This window comes from Mustela putorius, unplaced genomic scaffold (genome assembly GCF_011764305.1).
Source record: "Mustela putorius furo isolate JIRA1106 unplaced genomic scaffold, ASM1176430v1.1 tig00000281_pilon_pilon_pilon, whole genome shotgun sequence".
Lineage (NCBI taxonomy): Eukaryota > Metazoa > Chordata > Mammalia > Carnivora > Mustelidae > Mustela > Mustela putorius.
In genome coordinates this window covers 3,154,638-3,170,238 of record NW_025421343.1, presented here as the reverse complement: position 1 = coordinate 3,170,238, position 15,601 = coordinate 3,154,638, and the positions used below count along the sequence as shown (strand labels likewise).

Here is a 15,601-nt window from a genome sequence, read left to right as displayed (position 1 = left end):
TTTATGTATTTATTTATGTATTTCCCAATTCATTATGTATTTATGTATTTATGGAGCACCTGCAGGCCAGTTTTGGTGCTGGAGCCTGGGGAGGGAACAAGGAAGAAAGTGGATGAGGTTCTCGCTTCATGGATCCCCAGAATCTAGGCAGTGATTGTGAAAAGCTATGATACTGTGGGAGAGAAGAGGAAGGCGTAACCTGCCCAAACAAGAATATCTGGAGGAGGTACTTGTCTGAGACTTGAGGGATGAGAAGGGGCTGGCCAGGAGAAGTGCTGGGGTAGGAGCTGTGCAGGTGAGGGGACACATCACGAGAAGAGACAGCAAGCCCTTCCAGGGGAGGTCCAGGAGAATGTGCTGGATTGTGGCCTGACCACTTGAAAGGAGGGCAAAGGTGTGAGCTGATGGAGCACCTTGGCCAGACGTCCTTGTGCAGGCCCCGGGGGAGTGATGGGAGACGGGGCAGTGCTGGCTAGGCAGGGTCTGTCTTCAGGCATCTGTGCTGCCTTTAGGAAGGACGGGCCACAACCAGATCATCCCTAAGCACACTGCTTCCTTGTGGGCTGTGGCGTGGGCACTGAGGAGCCTGGGTGGCAGGACCTGAGGTGCCCCTCTCTAGGCCGAAGTAGTGCTCAGACCTCTGCAGTTCCTCTTGGACCTGTCGGGGTGAGTTCAGCCCCCTGGCCCTTCCTCACCAACCTCCCTCTGGCTGAGGTTGTTCTCTTGGGACTCCCTCCAGCCTCCAGAGTTTGGGGAATAAGGCCATGTTTCTCCTCTTTGCTGCCTTCAATAGCTTAAAGTTGCCTGTCCTGTTTCCTGGGCCTCTTTTGTTTTCTGTCCTGAAAGCCCCCATGTGCCTCCAGAGAGCCTGGAGGAGGGGAGGTGGGGTGGGGAGCGGGGATCTTGGCACTAGTCGTGCTTCCCAGTTCTGGCTCCTGTGGGTAATGCCTGCAGCATCCATCTGGCGGCTGGGTAGCCTAGTGCTCTAGGTGTGAGCTGCTGCTCGGCCCCCTGACTAATCAGATCCTCCCTCTCCCCGCTTGCTGGTGCCCCTGGCTCTCCAGAGCAACAGGGATTAGACTCTGTGGACTCAGGGGTCACAAGTCTTCCCTCCCTGGGCCTCCTCTACCAAGCCGCACCCCCTCTGGTCTCCACAGACAGGAACCAAATAGCTGGGTGACGACACAGAAGCCCAGGGAAGCCCCGGCAGTCTGGAGTTAAGGACGGTTCCCTGTTCCTGGTCCAGGCAGGCTCAGGTCATGAGTCACATCCAGGCCCAGGGTGGCTCTTGATCTCAGCCTGGACAGCGCCTCATCTGCCCCGGGCTCTGTGGCCGTTCAAAGCCCTTTTGTAGGCATGTGGGTCAGAAGCCTGTGGCTGCCTCCCGGTGCCGGTGGGCCTGTGCCCAGAACACAGGCCACACTGGGTCACCTGCCTACTGGTTTGTTATCCAACCGGCCTCCGGTTAGGCCATCTCACCAGCGGGTCTTCCCAAGTGGATCGCTACTCTGTTCACTCCCGATGGCCTTTGTTTGGTCTTCTGTGAGTGGATGACTGACATCTCCTCCAGAGACTGTTAACTTGTTAAAAGATTGCTATTCCAGTAAAAAATTCGCCCTTAGGATAAAATAAAAGTAAGTATAATTTACTCTTTGGGCTTGACAAGTAGTAATTCTATGTGCTAGGAGCCCCAGTAAAGACCATAGCTATCAGCTGCCCAACTAAACCATAGATGAGAGCCCAGGCAGCTGGACTGGAGTTCTGGATGTTGACTCTGCTGCAGGCACTTTCCATGCCGGGGTGTTGCGGTGATGGTTTGGTGTGGGTGGAGGTATGTGGGGTGAGAAGTCAAAGACTCCCTCACGGTGACAAGCCGCCACTCCCTTGGTGCTGACCAAGTGCTAGGCATTGCACTGAATATGAGTACTTCACACGTATTTCAGTAAATATTCACAGGAACCCTCTTTGGTAGGTGCCTGTATTAACCCCATTTTACAGGTGAGAACACTGAGTCTCCGGGAGCTTACCTTTCTTACCTTAGGTCCCATAGCCAGGTAGATCCAATGCCCATCTTTCACCTGGTACTTGAAGGTGGATTTGGAAGGGAAGGGGTCCTCTGTGGAGTGGCCTGGTAGGTACAAACGCGGGGGGCAGACGAGCTTGGCATTTGGAAGGTCTGGAGCCCAGTTATATCCGTGCGGTTCACACACGGTAGTGCGGGCGCCTGCCTAGCTCCCTGTATGTGAGAGGGGCTCCAGGTGATGGGCCCAAGGCGGGAGATGAGCACAGCCTGTGGCTGCCCTCCCGCAACCAGCTCCCAGCACAGGCAAGGTGGCCACATAGAGGCGGGCACAAGGGGCTAGTCCAGAGGCTAGACTGTGGGACATTCATGCCAAGGCAGGTAGGAGTCCGGCAGTGAGGGAATCTGGAGAATGCAGGGGTGTGAGGAAGGCCTCAGGGAGGGGACACAAGTGGTTGGTGTGGCATGTAGACAGAGACCCTCTGCAGTGAATGGGACCAGAGGGAGAAGCGGAGTGGAGCAGAGAGAGAGAGATGGGGTCGGGGGAGGGAGAAGAGCAGGGAGACAAGATGAGACCAGAGAGAGGAAGGTGGAGAGGTGGTTGGGAAGTTACAGACTGCAAAAGTGTTGAGAATCAATGTGCTGTGTGGGGCAAGAGGAAGCTTCAGGAAGCTCTTGGGCAAGGGAGTAGCCTGAATGCATCCCGGGGTAATGTCGTTCCAAGGGCCAGGTGGTTGGGGGAGGTAAGTGCCATTAGGGACACCAGCTCGGAAGCTACTGGAGTGGGCAGGAGTGAGCTGAGCAGGTCTCTAGGAGCCCCTGTAGACTTCTGAGTGCGGCTTTTGCCCATTGTTCCACATTCCCCAGGAGCCAGGGACCGGCTTGCCTTATTAAGTGTCTGCTCTGCACCCAGCGTAACCTATTGGTCACCCTAGGGGCCCCACGAAGGGAGGATTCTGCCAGCAACCTGCCAAGGAGAAAGGCCAGCTGGTGTCAGAGATCCTGCAAGTCTCTGCTTCTGGCAGAGCAGAAATGGGGTCAGCTGTATTTGGGCTCTGCTGAAAATAGCAGAGAAAATCCCAGGGAGTCAAAAATACTTGCACCCCGAATCTTCTCTGGGTATCAGCAGGTTTGCCAGAAGCTGGCTGAAAGGAAGGCTTGGCTAACACCTCCCCTTCCTTACCCTGACCTCTTGCTTCCAGCCTCTGGGATCCCGGTCAGAAGTCCACCCCGCTGGGCTAGCCACAGCCCGGCCCTTAGCATTAGCGTAGGCCAGGCCAGGGAGCAGTCATAGCTGAAGCATTTGTAGGATGTGCTGGGTGTTGCATGGGTGGCAACACCTGTGGCTGCATCACTGGGCTGCGGCATTGTGGTGGCCTCCTGAGGGGGAGCCCTGTTCTACCTGGGGCCCGCTGTGTCTTTCCAGTACAGTACCTAGAGTCATCTGTGAACACATACATCACTGTATTTGCTTCTTGGTTCTAGGGTTTCTCAGCCTTGGTGTGCTATTGGCATCTGGGGCCAGAACATTCTTGGTGGTAGGATGGTTAGCAGCGGCCGTGGTTTTTACCAACTAGATGCCAGGATCCACTCCCTCCCACGTCATGACAACCACACATCGCCAAGGGTCCCCTGAGTGCAAAATCACCCTTCTGTACGAACCACTGCTCCAGAAACTGCGTAGCATTTCTGCTTTCCACTCAAAGTAAAAGCCACAATCCTTAGAAGGGCCAGCAAAGCCCCCATCCCTCTGTGATCTTCTCTCCTACCACTCTTCTCTTATTCAGTCCACGCCAGTCATGCTGGCCTTCTTTGCTATCCCTCATACATGCTGGGCATACCCACTTTTGCCTCAGGACCTTTGCACAGGCTGTTCTGGCTGCCAGAACAGTCTCCCACTGGATAACTGGATAACTCCCTCCCTCCTTCAAGTATTTCCTCCAGTGTTACCTGAATGAAAACTCCCCAGACCACCTTCCCTACTGCTGTACCTCCTCCCTCCTGCCACCACACACACGCCCTCTATCCTTGCCCTGATGCACTTTCCCATGTTTTCTGAAGCACCCACCCTTCCAGTACAATTTGCTTATTATTATTATTTTTAGTTTATTGTGTGTTGCCCCTAGAATATAAGCTCCAGGAAAGCAGAGATTTTTGGCCTTTTTTGTTTGTTGATGTGTTCTTAGTGCCTAGAGTAGAGCCCAGCACATGATAGGTGCTTAGTAAATATTCCTGTTGAACAAATGCATTTTCTTTAATCTTCAGGAGAACCTTGTAAATAAGTATTCATATCCCCACATTACCAATGAGGAAGTGAAGGTACAAAAGGATTAAGTAAATTGCCCCAGATCACACGGCCAGCAAGTGGGGGATCTGGAATTCAAACCAGGCTTTGACTCCAAGGTCTGTCCTCTTAGAGAAGCTGCATGTGTACAGAAGTGACCGCTGCTGGTCTAGGGGGAAATGTTCTTTCTCCTTTCAGGAATCTGTAGGATTGGGAGGTGGTACCTTCACCCCACATAGACTTGCATATGTACGAATTACCTGGGAGTCACCATGACAACAAAATTAATGGTAAGGAGTAATGGGATTGGCCCAAATGATAAATTAGGAAGTTTTTTTTTTTTGTTTGTTTTAGGGAGGCATCCTTTGCTTTACAGAAGGATCCCCTTCAGGCTCTGTTTAATTACCTTCTGGAGGTTGTTTTAAATAGGCTCTGTCTCTGCTGCCTTTAGAGGTTTGGAGAAGCAGCTTGGAAGGAGGCAGAGGGGAAGGGGAGTGAGCCAGACTGGGGGCGGTTTCTCCTCCATCTGGGGTCTGGGCGCCGGGGGTATGCCCTGCTCTGCCCCGAGGAGGCAGGGTTTTTCCTTCTGTGGCATGTTTGGGGCCCACCCTCTGGTCCTCCCCTGACCCCTGTGCCAGGGTTTGGGGTTCGAATAGATTTAGAGGGCAACTCTGCTGAGACACTGGCTGCTTCTGAAAGCAGCCAACTTCTGCACTGTTCCAGCAACCCCTCACCCAGACTGCTTCCCCTGCCCCCACTCTGTCCTCATTGCCAAAGCCGAGAAACCAAGCAAGGTCCAAGGTCTCCCGGCCACACCGGTTTGTTGCTACAGCAAATAAGGTTCAAAGGATTGGGGCCATGCATTTTTACCTTCCACCAGAGGTGCAGAGGGCCATGGGCTGAGCCTGGAGGAGACAGGCCATGTGGAGGAATTTGCAAGTTAAAGTGCAGCTGTTTCCCGGGCTGGAGAGAAGGACTCCCTGTCCTGGCTTCTCAGTGTGGCTAGACTGTCCACTGCGCCTGTTTGTGCTCCCATCAAATGCTTGACCTCCCAGGCTGATCCTTGCCTATAACCTGTGTGCAGGACCGGCTTGTGAAACATCAAGCTAGCAACCAGCTCTCGACTTGTGATTCAGCTGCCATTCCCGCCTCCAGCATCCGACTCATGGGTCCAATGAGTCCCCGGGAAAAGCCTGGACCCAAGGTGTCAGACCCGAGTTCCTTGTCCTGCTCTCTCTACAGGCTGGGTCTGGCCTAGTCACACAGGAAGGGGCCCTTCCTGCCCTCTCTCCTGCCTGCTTAATTAAAAAAAAAAAAAATCTAAGTCTAAGGTGTGCAGTGGCTCGCACAGGAGACTGTGCACATTAGTAGCTGAACCAAACCCCAAATCCATGACTCGGACTGTTGCCGCCAAGATCAGGTCATGACTGGGAATTTTAGTTTAAAATGAAGATGTCCCTCCCATCTCACTGGCCTCCTGAGGTGGGAGCATTGCTGGATGTCAGGAAAAGAGCCTCAAATGCTATGTTAGCTTTCATTTTTCCTTCTGTCTCTGGAAAGCCCTCCCTGAGAAACCTGGGCGGCGGTTTCCTATAATCCCAAATGGGGCTGCCTTAGTTGGGGTTAGACTAAATGCTGTCATGAAAAGATCTCAAAATGTCCCAGCTCAAGTGAGGTAGAAGTTTCTTTCTCTCCCTTCAAACAGTTCAAGTTCCAGGTAGGCAGAGGGCCCAGCTCCACAGGACCACTCAGGGACCCAGCCTACTTCCAACCTGTTTCTCCCTCATCTCCATGGGCTGTCTTCTCTGCGTGGCCCAGCCTGGGCTGCGGCCACGAACTTGCTCCGGTTCATGGGAAGGGGACAAAAAACATGGTTATAGGGGTAGGGGGGGGGTTGCTGGGCAGGGAGAGGCCCATCTCATGTGTCCTCAGATGCCACTGGGAGCCTCAGTCACGTGGCTGAGCCTAACTGCACGGGAGGCCACTGCCCACCACCATTCTATTATTTTGGGAGGAGGAGACACAGATTTTGTTGGACACTTGACAGTCTGTGCCATAGAAGTGACTAAAGAGCTTAGAAGTTGCAGGCCCCATTTCTAGTTTTCTAGTGATGACTCTTAATTTTCCAACAGTTATTTTGAATGGGGAACATGTGAACAATCTACAGACTTCTAAAGCTGTAAAGCAAGTAGAGGATAAAAGACAAGTTTCCCCGATTGCTCCCTTCCTCTCCCTAGAGTAACCTTTCGTTTCTTCTGTGTCCTGCCAGGGATATCTGCGTCCATTTATCCTTTTCCTTTACATGCTGATGCCAGGATAATGATAAGTTCCGGGAAATTCACTGGAGCATGGTCACAAGTAAAAGTAAAAAGATGGGACACATAAGAGTAAAAGATGGGCCAGCCACAAAAGGGACAGATGCTGTATGGTTCCACTTTCATGAAATAGCTAGAGTGGTCAGATTCACAGAGACAAGAGAGCAGGGAGGTGGGTGCCAGGAGCTGGGGGAGGGAGGAGTAAGGTATAGGACTTCCTGGGTATGGAGTTTCGGGTGGGGGTTCTGGAAAGGTTCTGGAGGTGAATGATGGCTGGCGGTACAAGAAAGTGAATGTACTTAGTGCCTCTGAACTGCCACTTAAATATGATTAAAATGGTAAATGTGCAGTTATGTATATTTTTTCAGAAAAAAAAAAAAAGATGGAAAATAGCCTCAACGTCCACTCGTAGGATATAGTTTACAATACATTCATTCAAGGTTTCTGTTAGGAAGCTGAGGGCTACTCCCCACGCTCTGTTGCGGAAAGAACCCTACAATATATAGATGCCTAAGGGGGAGGGACGGTGTGCACCGGTGTGCTGACATTTAGAGACGGGTGAAGGCGGCGGTCAAGACTGGGGATTCGGGAACCAGACTGCTTGGCTTCCGAGCCCACTGCTGCTTGGGACTTTGGGCAAGTCAGGTACGTTGTCGGGGCCTCAGCTTCCGTATCTGTGAAGTGGGGGATAGATGAGCCCCCGCTTCCTGGGGGTGTTGAGGAGATTAGATACGTCAGGAGGTACAAAGCCCTCAGGAGGGGGCCCGACACATCCCGCTTGTGCATTAAATGTGAATGAATGAGTGAGGATGAATACATCTGAGTCTGAGGTCACGACACCTTGGAGGTGGCTCCGAGCTGTGGTTTCCTCACCTGGCCTATAGGACAGGTTTCCAAGTGTGAGAATCGAATAAGTAAGGGGAAGGAAGGTGCTCAGCCAAAGGGAGAAGCATGGAATTAGCGTGTGAAGCCATGTCATTGCCTGTCTCTGTGGCAATGGCCTGTCCTGGGCTTGTGGGTGTCAGGGGGGTCACTGCAGGATGGGGAATGCGTCTGTAGCACTGGGCCTCTGGCCTTGGGGGGTAGAGGGGGCAGTCCTTGAACTTGAGGGGCTTGGTCGTGGTCATGGGTTGCCAGCTCTGTGCCGCTCAGTCGAACTTGGGCAGGTGGGGAACAGGAGGGACTGGCGAGGGACACTAGCCCCCCCACCCCTGGCTGCAAGGAGGAGTTTTGGGGACCCCAGGAGGATGTCGGTTAACCCTCCTCCTCTTCTTGTGCCTCAGACCTGGCAGCCACTCTGGCCTGTCCAGGCATCAGTCTGCCCCAGAGGCCTCTGGAGAGTAGGGAGCACATAAGCCTGGATGCCAGGAGGCCTGAGGGGGCCCATCTCCATCCTGCCACCAGCCCCTAGGACCCTGCTGAGTTACGCAATCTCTTGCAGATGAGTTGGTTTGTCTGAAAATAATCTGTCCATCTCCCTGGCGTGTTGTAGGAATAAGACACTAGAGATGAAACTGCTTTGAAAAATAAGTCCATTAAAAAATATATTGCTCACTTGAATGACTTCTCTGTTTGAGGCTTTCACGAAGCATGTTCTGCAGCCTGAGTATTCTAGATACACACATCTCATCTAAACCTCGGTGTTTGGGTGAGCCAGGCGCTGTGACCAACAGCCCCAGATTTCAGGAACTTACACACTAAGGTCTGTTTCTCTCCTTCACTGCTGCTCGGACACTGGGCTCCTTTCCCCTCATGGCTGTGCTGCCCCACCAGCCTCCCGTGGATCCTCCACAGGAGGCTGGCCAATGTCACCTCTACCCCCACACGCCAGCACCCCTCATCTGAGCCTTCCTGACGGTGAGGGGGGCTGGGGATGCGGGCTTCGCGTGTGCCCAGAGGGAAATGCACCCTGCCGTGGAGCAACCAGTGTGAACCACCAGTGTGGTTCTGCCCTCCTGTTACAAACCTCCATTGTACTGATGGAGACACAGAGGCACACAGGCGAAGTAATTGGCCCAGTGCCACACATCCAGTAAGTGATGTGAACACAGGCCCGCCTGATTTAAATACCTGTTCTTTACACTGTTCTTTGTTGTCTTAGACCCATGTTTGCCGCTCAGGTTGTTCCTCAGAATAATGGGGAATTTTTCCTTCTTTCTCTTTTTCTCTTTCTCTCTCTCCCTCCCTTCCTTCCTTCTTTTCTCCTTCCTCCCTCTCTTTCTTTCTTTTTCGCTTTCTTTCTTTTAGTATTGTATGAGATCTTACATTTTTTTAAAATAAAATTTTAATTTTAGAATAGCTTTAGATTTTCGGTGTGCTCAGCCCTGTGGGAGATGCCAGGGGGGTGGGGGGGACAGCCTTGGAGGACAAGCCCCTCCCTCCAAGGAGCTGGACCCAGAAATGGGAGCTTCGGATCCTAGGTGGGAAATACGAGAGGTCAGGAGTCTGTGCACAGGGCCTGGGGTTGCACCGAAGGTGGTGCTGGGATTGGAGATGCACTGCATAAAGGCACTTCCTGGGCAAAGGGGATCAGCCTTTTATCACTTCATTTTACCTCTTTGCTGTTGCGCTCTGATTTGTTGGTGTCTTTGGTAACAGGATTCTGCATTTGGTTTTTCTCCCTTCTGTCCCCTTTTTCCATACTTAGAATTTTTTAAATTGACCACTTCTAATATTCATTGGTCTGGAATCGTAAAAAATCAAATATGTTTGTAACATGTCAGGGTAATTAGGCTGCGAATGAAGGGTTTAGGGACTCTGATGGAAGTAAAATGCATAAACGTGAGCTCCTCAATCTTATGCTTCTGTTTCTGCTACCCAGCGGCCTTCTGCTGCTTCATTTATATTCCAGATGACATTGCCACGTAACTGAAGCGTAACTGAACTGTGCTGTTGTTAAAGCCAACTTCAACTGCTGGCTACCTCTTCCCTCTCCCCTCATACCTTCTTGCTCCTTTAAAAATGCACTGCCTTTGGGGTGCCTGGGTGGTTCAGTGGGTTAAGCCTCTGCCTTCTGCCCAGGTCTTGATCTCAGGGTCCTGGGATCGAGCTCTGCATCGGGCTCTCTGCTCAGCGGGGAGCCTGCTTCCCCATCTCTTTCTCTGCCTACCTCTCTGCCTACTTGTGATCTCTGTCTGTCAAATAAATAAATAAAATCTTTAAAAAAATGCATTGCCTTTGCGTTGCCCACATGCACATTTTTATTTACTATGTTTTCTTGATTCTAAACATTTCATCTTACCACATTTTAACGTCTCTCAAATGGATGAGTCTTAATGGATGGAGGTCTTGGGATGGTTTATAGTTTTCCTTCTCACTGGCACATGACAATACCTCTTAGGATCAGTGATATCTTAGACTCAGTGAGGTTCAGTATTGATATCGTTTGAAGGAATTGGGAATGGCTCTGTCGGTCCAGCCTGTCTCCCACGCCCGTGTGGGAGAGACAACCTCACCGCTCGTTTGAAAGCAACTTTCTTCCTCTTGCAACCTTCTTACAAGAACCACAACAATAGGGATAATAATACCCACAGCGGTTAGCAGCCATAAAGCACCTACTCTGTGCCGAGCACTGCTCCAGGCACCTTTCCCAGACCTCTTCCGTGATGGTGGAGGCACCACTATTACCCCATTTTGCAGGTGAGGAAATGGAGGCTCAGAGGAAGGAGGGGCAAAGCCAGGAATCTGGGCAGTCCATCCAGCTTTGAAGAACTCATGCTATGATGCTTCTAGTGATTCCGGGAGACAATGGAAGTGTCTTGATTCAAATCAGGGCTTCATACCTGGCTGTACCTTAGAATCAACTAGAACATTGGTGGACGAATTTTTCAAGTAGCTTTACAGCACAGCCAGAGGAGAGAACCCTTGGTTTGCATGGTCTGCGTGAGATCCCCTGGTTCTGCTGTCCTGGGATGCCTGATGCCACAGCTCCAGGGAAGCCACCAGGCTTGGGGGTGCCAGGGCAGCCTGAGCCTCTTGTATCCTTTGGGGCTAGATCTCTTGGTTAAAAAATGTAGTTTATGAGACTGTCAATTGATACGGGCTTTTAATTTTTGTCCTTTATTTTCTTTTCCTTCTCCCCCCTCCCCCTCTCTCCCATCCTTCCTTCCTTGCAGCTCTGGAGTGCACAGAAAATCAAGCAGGTAATTCTATTTTGGATTTGTTTCCTTCCCTTGGCCTGCTCTGCCCTGGGGATTCACGGTTGTGCCCCATTAGCCAGCCCAGCTGCCTTGCCCTTTCTCCTTCCCCCATAGCCAGGGCCCGAGTTTCTGACTGCCAGAACTCAGGCCCCTTGCCTTTCCCTGGGCCCCTGAGCTCCTTCCCTGTGGGGGCCTTCCACAGAATCTTTACATGCCTACCAAATACCAGGCCCCGGGGACAGAGGATCTGCCAGGTGGACGTAGTCCCACTCCCCTGCATTCAGCTTTGAGTGAGTGTCAGGGAAAGTCCTGTTGGGGGCCCATGTTCTGGTGTTCTCTTGCCTTGAATGGTGGGAAAGGACTCACCGGCCAGTCCTTGGGGAGCTCTCCTTTCCCTCTCTCCTCCCTCTCTTGTCCCCCTGTCCACTCCCCTCCCCTCCCCACAGTCACCCTATGCCTTGTTCCCTGCTCTTGCCAGGCTATTCTACACCCAGATACCAATGAGAAGATCTTCATGCCCTTCAGAATGTCAGGTAAGCCCATGGGACCCTTCTGATTCTGCCCAGCCTCAGGTGCTGACCATGGTCCCAGCTCTGGGAGCACCCAGGGGCCGCAGTCCATGGAGGGACGGAACCTGTGACGTGCCGAGCCACGTTTTCCCCTGCATGTTCCATGTTCCCCTTGGCTCAACTTTACAGACCTCTGGCCAGGCCTCAGAATCACCTATGGGGCTTTAAAAAAAAAATGTGCCCGTCTTCCTCTTCTGCCTGGGTGGTGGGGGTGGAGCGGAGGCCTCCATGGGGGAAATCGGGTGCCCCCAGCTAGTTAGATACTACTTACTTAGCGACAGCCTCAGGGGTGACACTGGAGGTAGAGTTGGGCAGGCCCTGCTTTCTGTGAGTCATTCCTCCCTAACTTTCCCTGTGCATATCGTGCTCTTCCCCTCCAAACCACGCTCCCTTAACGGTGCTTAATCCCCAGGCTCCCCTCTACTCCAGAATGCTGCGTTGGCACGAATGCCCATCCATGGGAGGTGGATCCCTGTTCTGTGGAGACCGGTGGCGGAGGGGGTGGCATGGGGGAGTGAGCAGAAGATCCCTGCCACCAGAAAGTCCCTGCCCTGGGGTCACGAGATGGAGAGCTCTGTATGCCCAGCTTCATAGTCTAGAGGGCGCTTGCACGCCCTGAGCCCGGGGCCAGCTGTCCATCCTGCCTGTAGTTTCGAGAGGCTCCAGGCCTTGTCCAGAGTCACACAGTGGAGGTCAGCGTCACACCAGAGTGCTGAGGCCTACTCCGTGACATTTCTCAGTGCACTAGGGCACTCTGGCAGGATTACGGGGAGGGCTGCTGGCTGCTGCCTCAGAAAGTCCTCAGGGGACTAGAGAAAGGGTCTCCCTCGGGGGCTGTTCTCAGCTGGCTCAGTCAGGATCCTCACGCCCAGGGAGCCTGACCTCATGTGGGTGACAGAACACACAAGCACGTGACACCATTGTGCCCACTGAGGCAGTGAGTGCCCCCTGAGCCTCCATGCTTGGCCGGGACGGGGTCCCAGGCACCACAGCCTTAAGTGTCTTGTAGCTGTGGCTGTTGGTGCACACAGTCCCTGCACGTGGCCACAACAACCTCTCACCTGGGGCCTGGATTCTCTTTTGTCACATTCCCATCAAACCTTGGATCTGTCTCCAGAGGAATGTGGGCAGCAGAGTGACAGTTCACGAACCCTTGCTTTAGATGACTCAGATAAGCTGTGGTCCCTCCCCCAGCTGACTGACTGCCGTAAGTCAGAGGTCAGGGACCCGAGGCTGCCCAGTGACAGCAGAGTGGGGGCTGTGGAGGGAGCCTCCCACAGCGTGGGGGCAGTGAGCAGTGAGGAAAAGGTGCTCTATCCTGCCCTCCTCAGGGTGTCTGGCCAGGGTACGAGAAAGTTACAGAGGACCTCTGGCATGTAGAGGGTTTGGGTTAGGGTTAAGGAGTTAGAGTTAGGGTTAGTGTGTGGGGAGTTCCCTTTCCAGAATTGGTCATGATGCCGGGGAAGTAAAGATGTGTGCTAGAAAGGCAAGGTCAGAGAAAGAGAACATTCCAGAGCCTTTGGAAGCTGTGGAGTGTGTGGAGTGGGTGTGGGCCAGGAATGTCATACCTCATGGGGGAAATCATGGGAGGAACACTGAGTATAGCATGATGACCCGCCAGCAGTGGGCAGCCTGCCCTTGGCAATGGGCCCCTGAGTTTTGGAGGGGAGTGAGAAGTGTCTGGCTAAAGGGGGACAGAGAGAGGGCTGCAGAGGGACACAGGGGAGCCCTCTATCCTGGGGAGGGCTGAGCCAGGAAAAAGTTCGGGGGCTGGAGAAGCCTCATCAGGGCCACCGACGAGAGTAAACCCAGAAGCCTCTTCCAGTGTCTCTGTCGAGTGGTGGGTAGGATGGCGACGGTGGGACCGGAAGACCTGACTCTCTTCTTTCCCCCCTTCAGGTTACATTCCTTTTGGAACGCCAATTGTAAGTATCACCTGCAAAGGGTTTTCTTCTCTAAAACATTTTTTTAATGTATAACTTTACAGCATTGGTCATAAATATTTGAGATATTGATTGAGGATAAATTCCTGGAGGGGAATTATCAGATAAAGTGGCGTTTAAGTCTTTTTCTTTCTCTTGATGCGTATTGTCCAGTTTCTTTCCATAAAGGCGTGCGTGCCCACATGCAGCCAACACAGAGCCTCAAGGTGCATTCTCCCTGCCGGCTACCATCCCGAGTATCGTCACCAGGACTTGCTAGTCACAGGCGAGTTTTCCGAAAAACTTAGGAAGTCAGAAAATAAGCATGCCTTCTGAAACCTAAACTTTAAAAAGAACTCAGAAAGGAGTCAGTATTCTTTTTGCTTAGTTCTGGAATCAGGGTTAGGTTTGTTCTGTTTAAAAAAAAAAAAAAAAATATATATATATATATATATATTAGAGCAAAACTAATATACAGCATGGTAGGGTTTTACAAAGCAAACACAAGTAAGGCTCACTGAGGTAGGGTTAGAGCATTAGCAGCCCTCAGCACCCTCTCCCACAGCCCCCAGTCCCCCAGGGAATCACTTTTCTGACTTCCCCCACTGTGTTCCCGTCCGGCCTGTTACTGACTGTTATGTAAGTGAATCGTCAGGACGTCCCTGTCTGGGTCTGGCTCCCTTCACTCAACATGGTGAGACTCATCCGTGTTGTTGCATGTCGTAGTCATTTCTCATGGCTGATGGGTTCTTAGCCCTGTTGTTACAACTATATCAAAATTTATCCATCCTACTTTGGGTGAACCCTGGGGCTGGTTCCGGTTTGGAGTTCACACAACAAGCAGTGTAGCTTTGAATGTGATTGTACAAGTCTTTTAGAGGCTGTTTCCCCTCATTTCTCCCAGATGATACCACAGGATTAGAGAACCACCGAAGGCAGCTCTCGATCCTAGATCTGTGATCAGGACGGGGGTGTGTGTGAAGTGTTGTGTGGTCTCTTGTGAAGTGAAACATACATTAATATCCAGTGTGAGCCAGTAACTGTGATTTTGGGCATTTACTTCAAGAGAAGGAGTACATAAATGTTAATCGTTGCTTTCTTCCTATTAGCATAAAGTTGAAAAACAAAAGAATGACCAACAGATACTAAAACCATGAGTGAAAATCTAACTGGAAAGAGAGTTGTCACCTAGTTGCAGTATTTCCCATGTATTTCACAGATATCATTCTTTCTATATTTATGGGCAGGCCCTCTCCTGTGAATAAGAGTTTTCCCCCTTCTGCCTCCCCCTTTAATGTTTTTACAATGATCAGTATGTTCAGGGCAATTTTTTTGATTCAGTAACAATTTACTTCTGTTATTATTCATGTTGATATACACATTGTGCCAAATGTGACGATTAGGAACCCTTTAGAGCTATTTCTCTGTCCATATGATGTGTCTTCCGTTTCCTCTGAGAACTTCAAAACTTCCTGGCACGAGGTGTGGGTGTTCCAGACCCATCTTGTACTTGCTGAGCCCCAGTCCTGGAATTGTGTGTTTCTCCAAAGCGCTCTCGTTCTGTTCAGGGGAGAATGGTGTTTGGACACCAAGATCTGGATGTGAGGTGCGCTCACCGTTACTGGAGAGTCATTGTTTCTAAGCCCTCTTAGCATTCAGACTTAGGAGATATGACTTCAGAATGAGGAGTTCGTGCCAGTAATTCCAGTCCAGCATCTTAGCCGTCTCGCACTCCTCCCATCCCGTATTTCTGTCTCCCTTCTCCATGAATGAGAATCCAACAACCATATATGTACTCGCTTACCGAGTCTTATACACAGATGAGAGCATTTCAGAATTGCTACATCAGCCCTACCCCCACTAAGTGTATTAACTTGAGATTTCTTTGACCTTCTTAGAATATATCCTACTGAAGGTATACAGAGAATTGTGTTCAAAAGTTATTTGAATTGTGTGTTTCTTCTGTGTGGTTGTTATTTGTTTGATATACAGTTGGGTTTATTTGTTGTTGGCGTTCGGTTTTAGTTGCTTCCTCCTTCTTATGATTTTTTTTTTAAGATTTTATTTATTTATTTGAGAGAGAGAGAATGAGAAAGAGAGAGTGCATGAGAAGGAGAGGGTTAGAGGGAGAAGCAGGTTTCCCTCTGAGCAGAGAGCCTGATGTGGGGATCGATCCCAGGACTCCAGGATCATGACCTGAGCCGAAGGCAGTCGCTTAACCAACTGAGCCACCCAGGTGCTCCTGATCTGTTTTTTTTTTGAAACTTGTAAAATATTAACATCATTCAAAAGTCAAAGCTACATTAAAAAGGCATGATACAGGGGTGCCTGGGTGGCTCAGTGCATTAAGCC

The 15,601-nt window shown here is 51.2% G+C and overlaps 1 protein-coding gene across 3 annotated transcripts in view; it reads left to right on the top strand.

Annotated features, from left to right (window-relative positions):
- The window catches only part of SFXN5 (sideroflexin 5), a 113,344-nt gene that overhangs the window by 27,692 nt on the left and 70,051 nt on the right, over positions 1–15,601 (top strand). For all 3 annotated transcript variants that reach the window (XM_045079007.1, XM_045079005.1, XM_045079006.1), the window contains exons 4-6: positions 10,735–10,761; positions 11,237–11,291; positions 13,227–13,252. In XM_045079007.1, the coding sequence (XP_044934942.1) occupies positions 10,735–10,761; positions 11,237–11,291; positions 13,227–13,252 (108 nt within the window). The remainder of the gene's footprint in view (positions 1–10,734; positions 10,762–11,236; positions 11,292–13,226; positions 13,253–15,601) is intronic.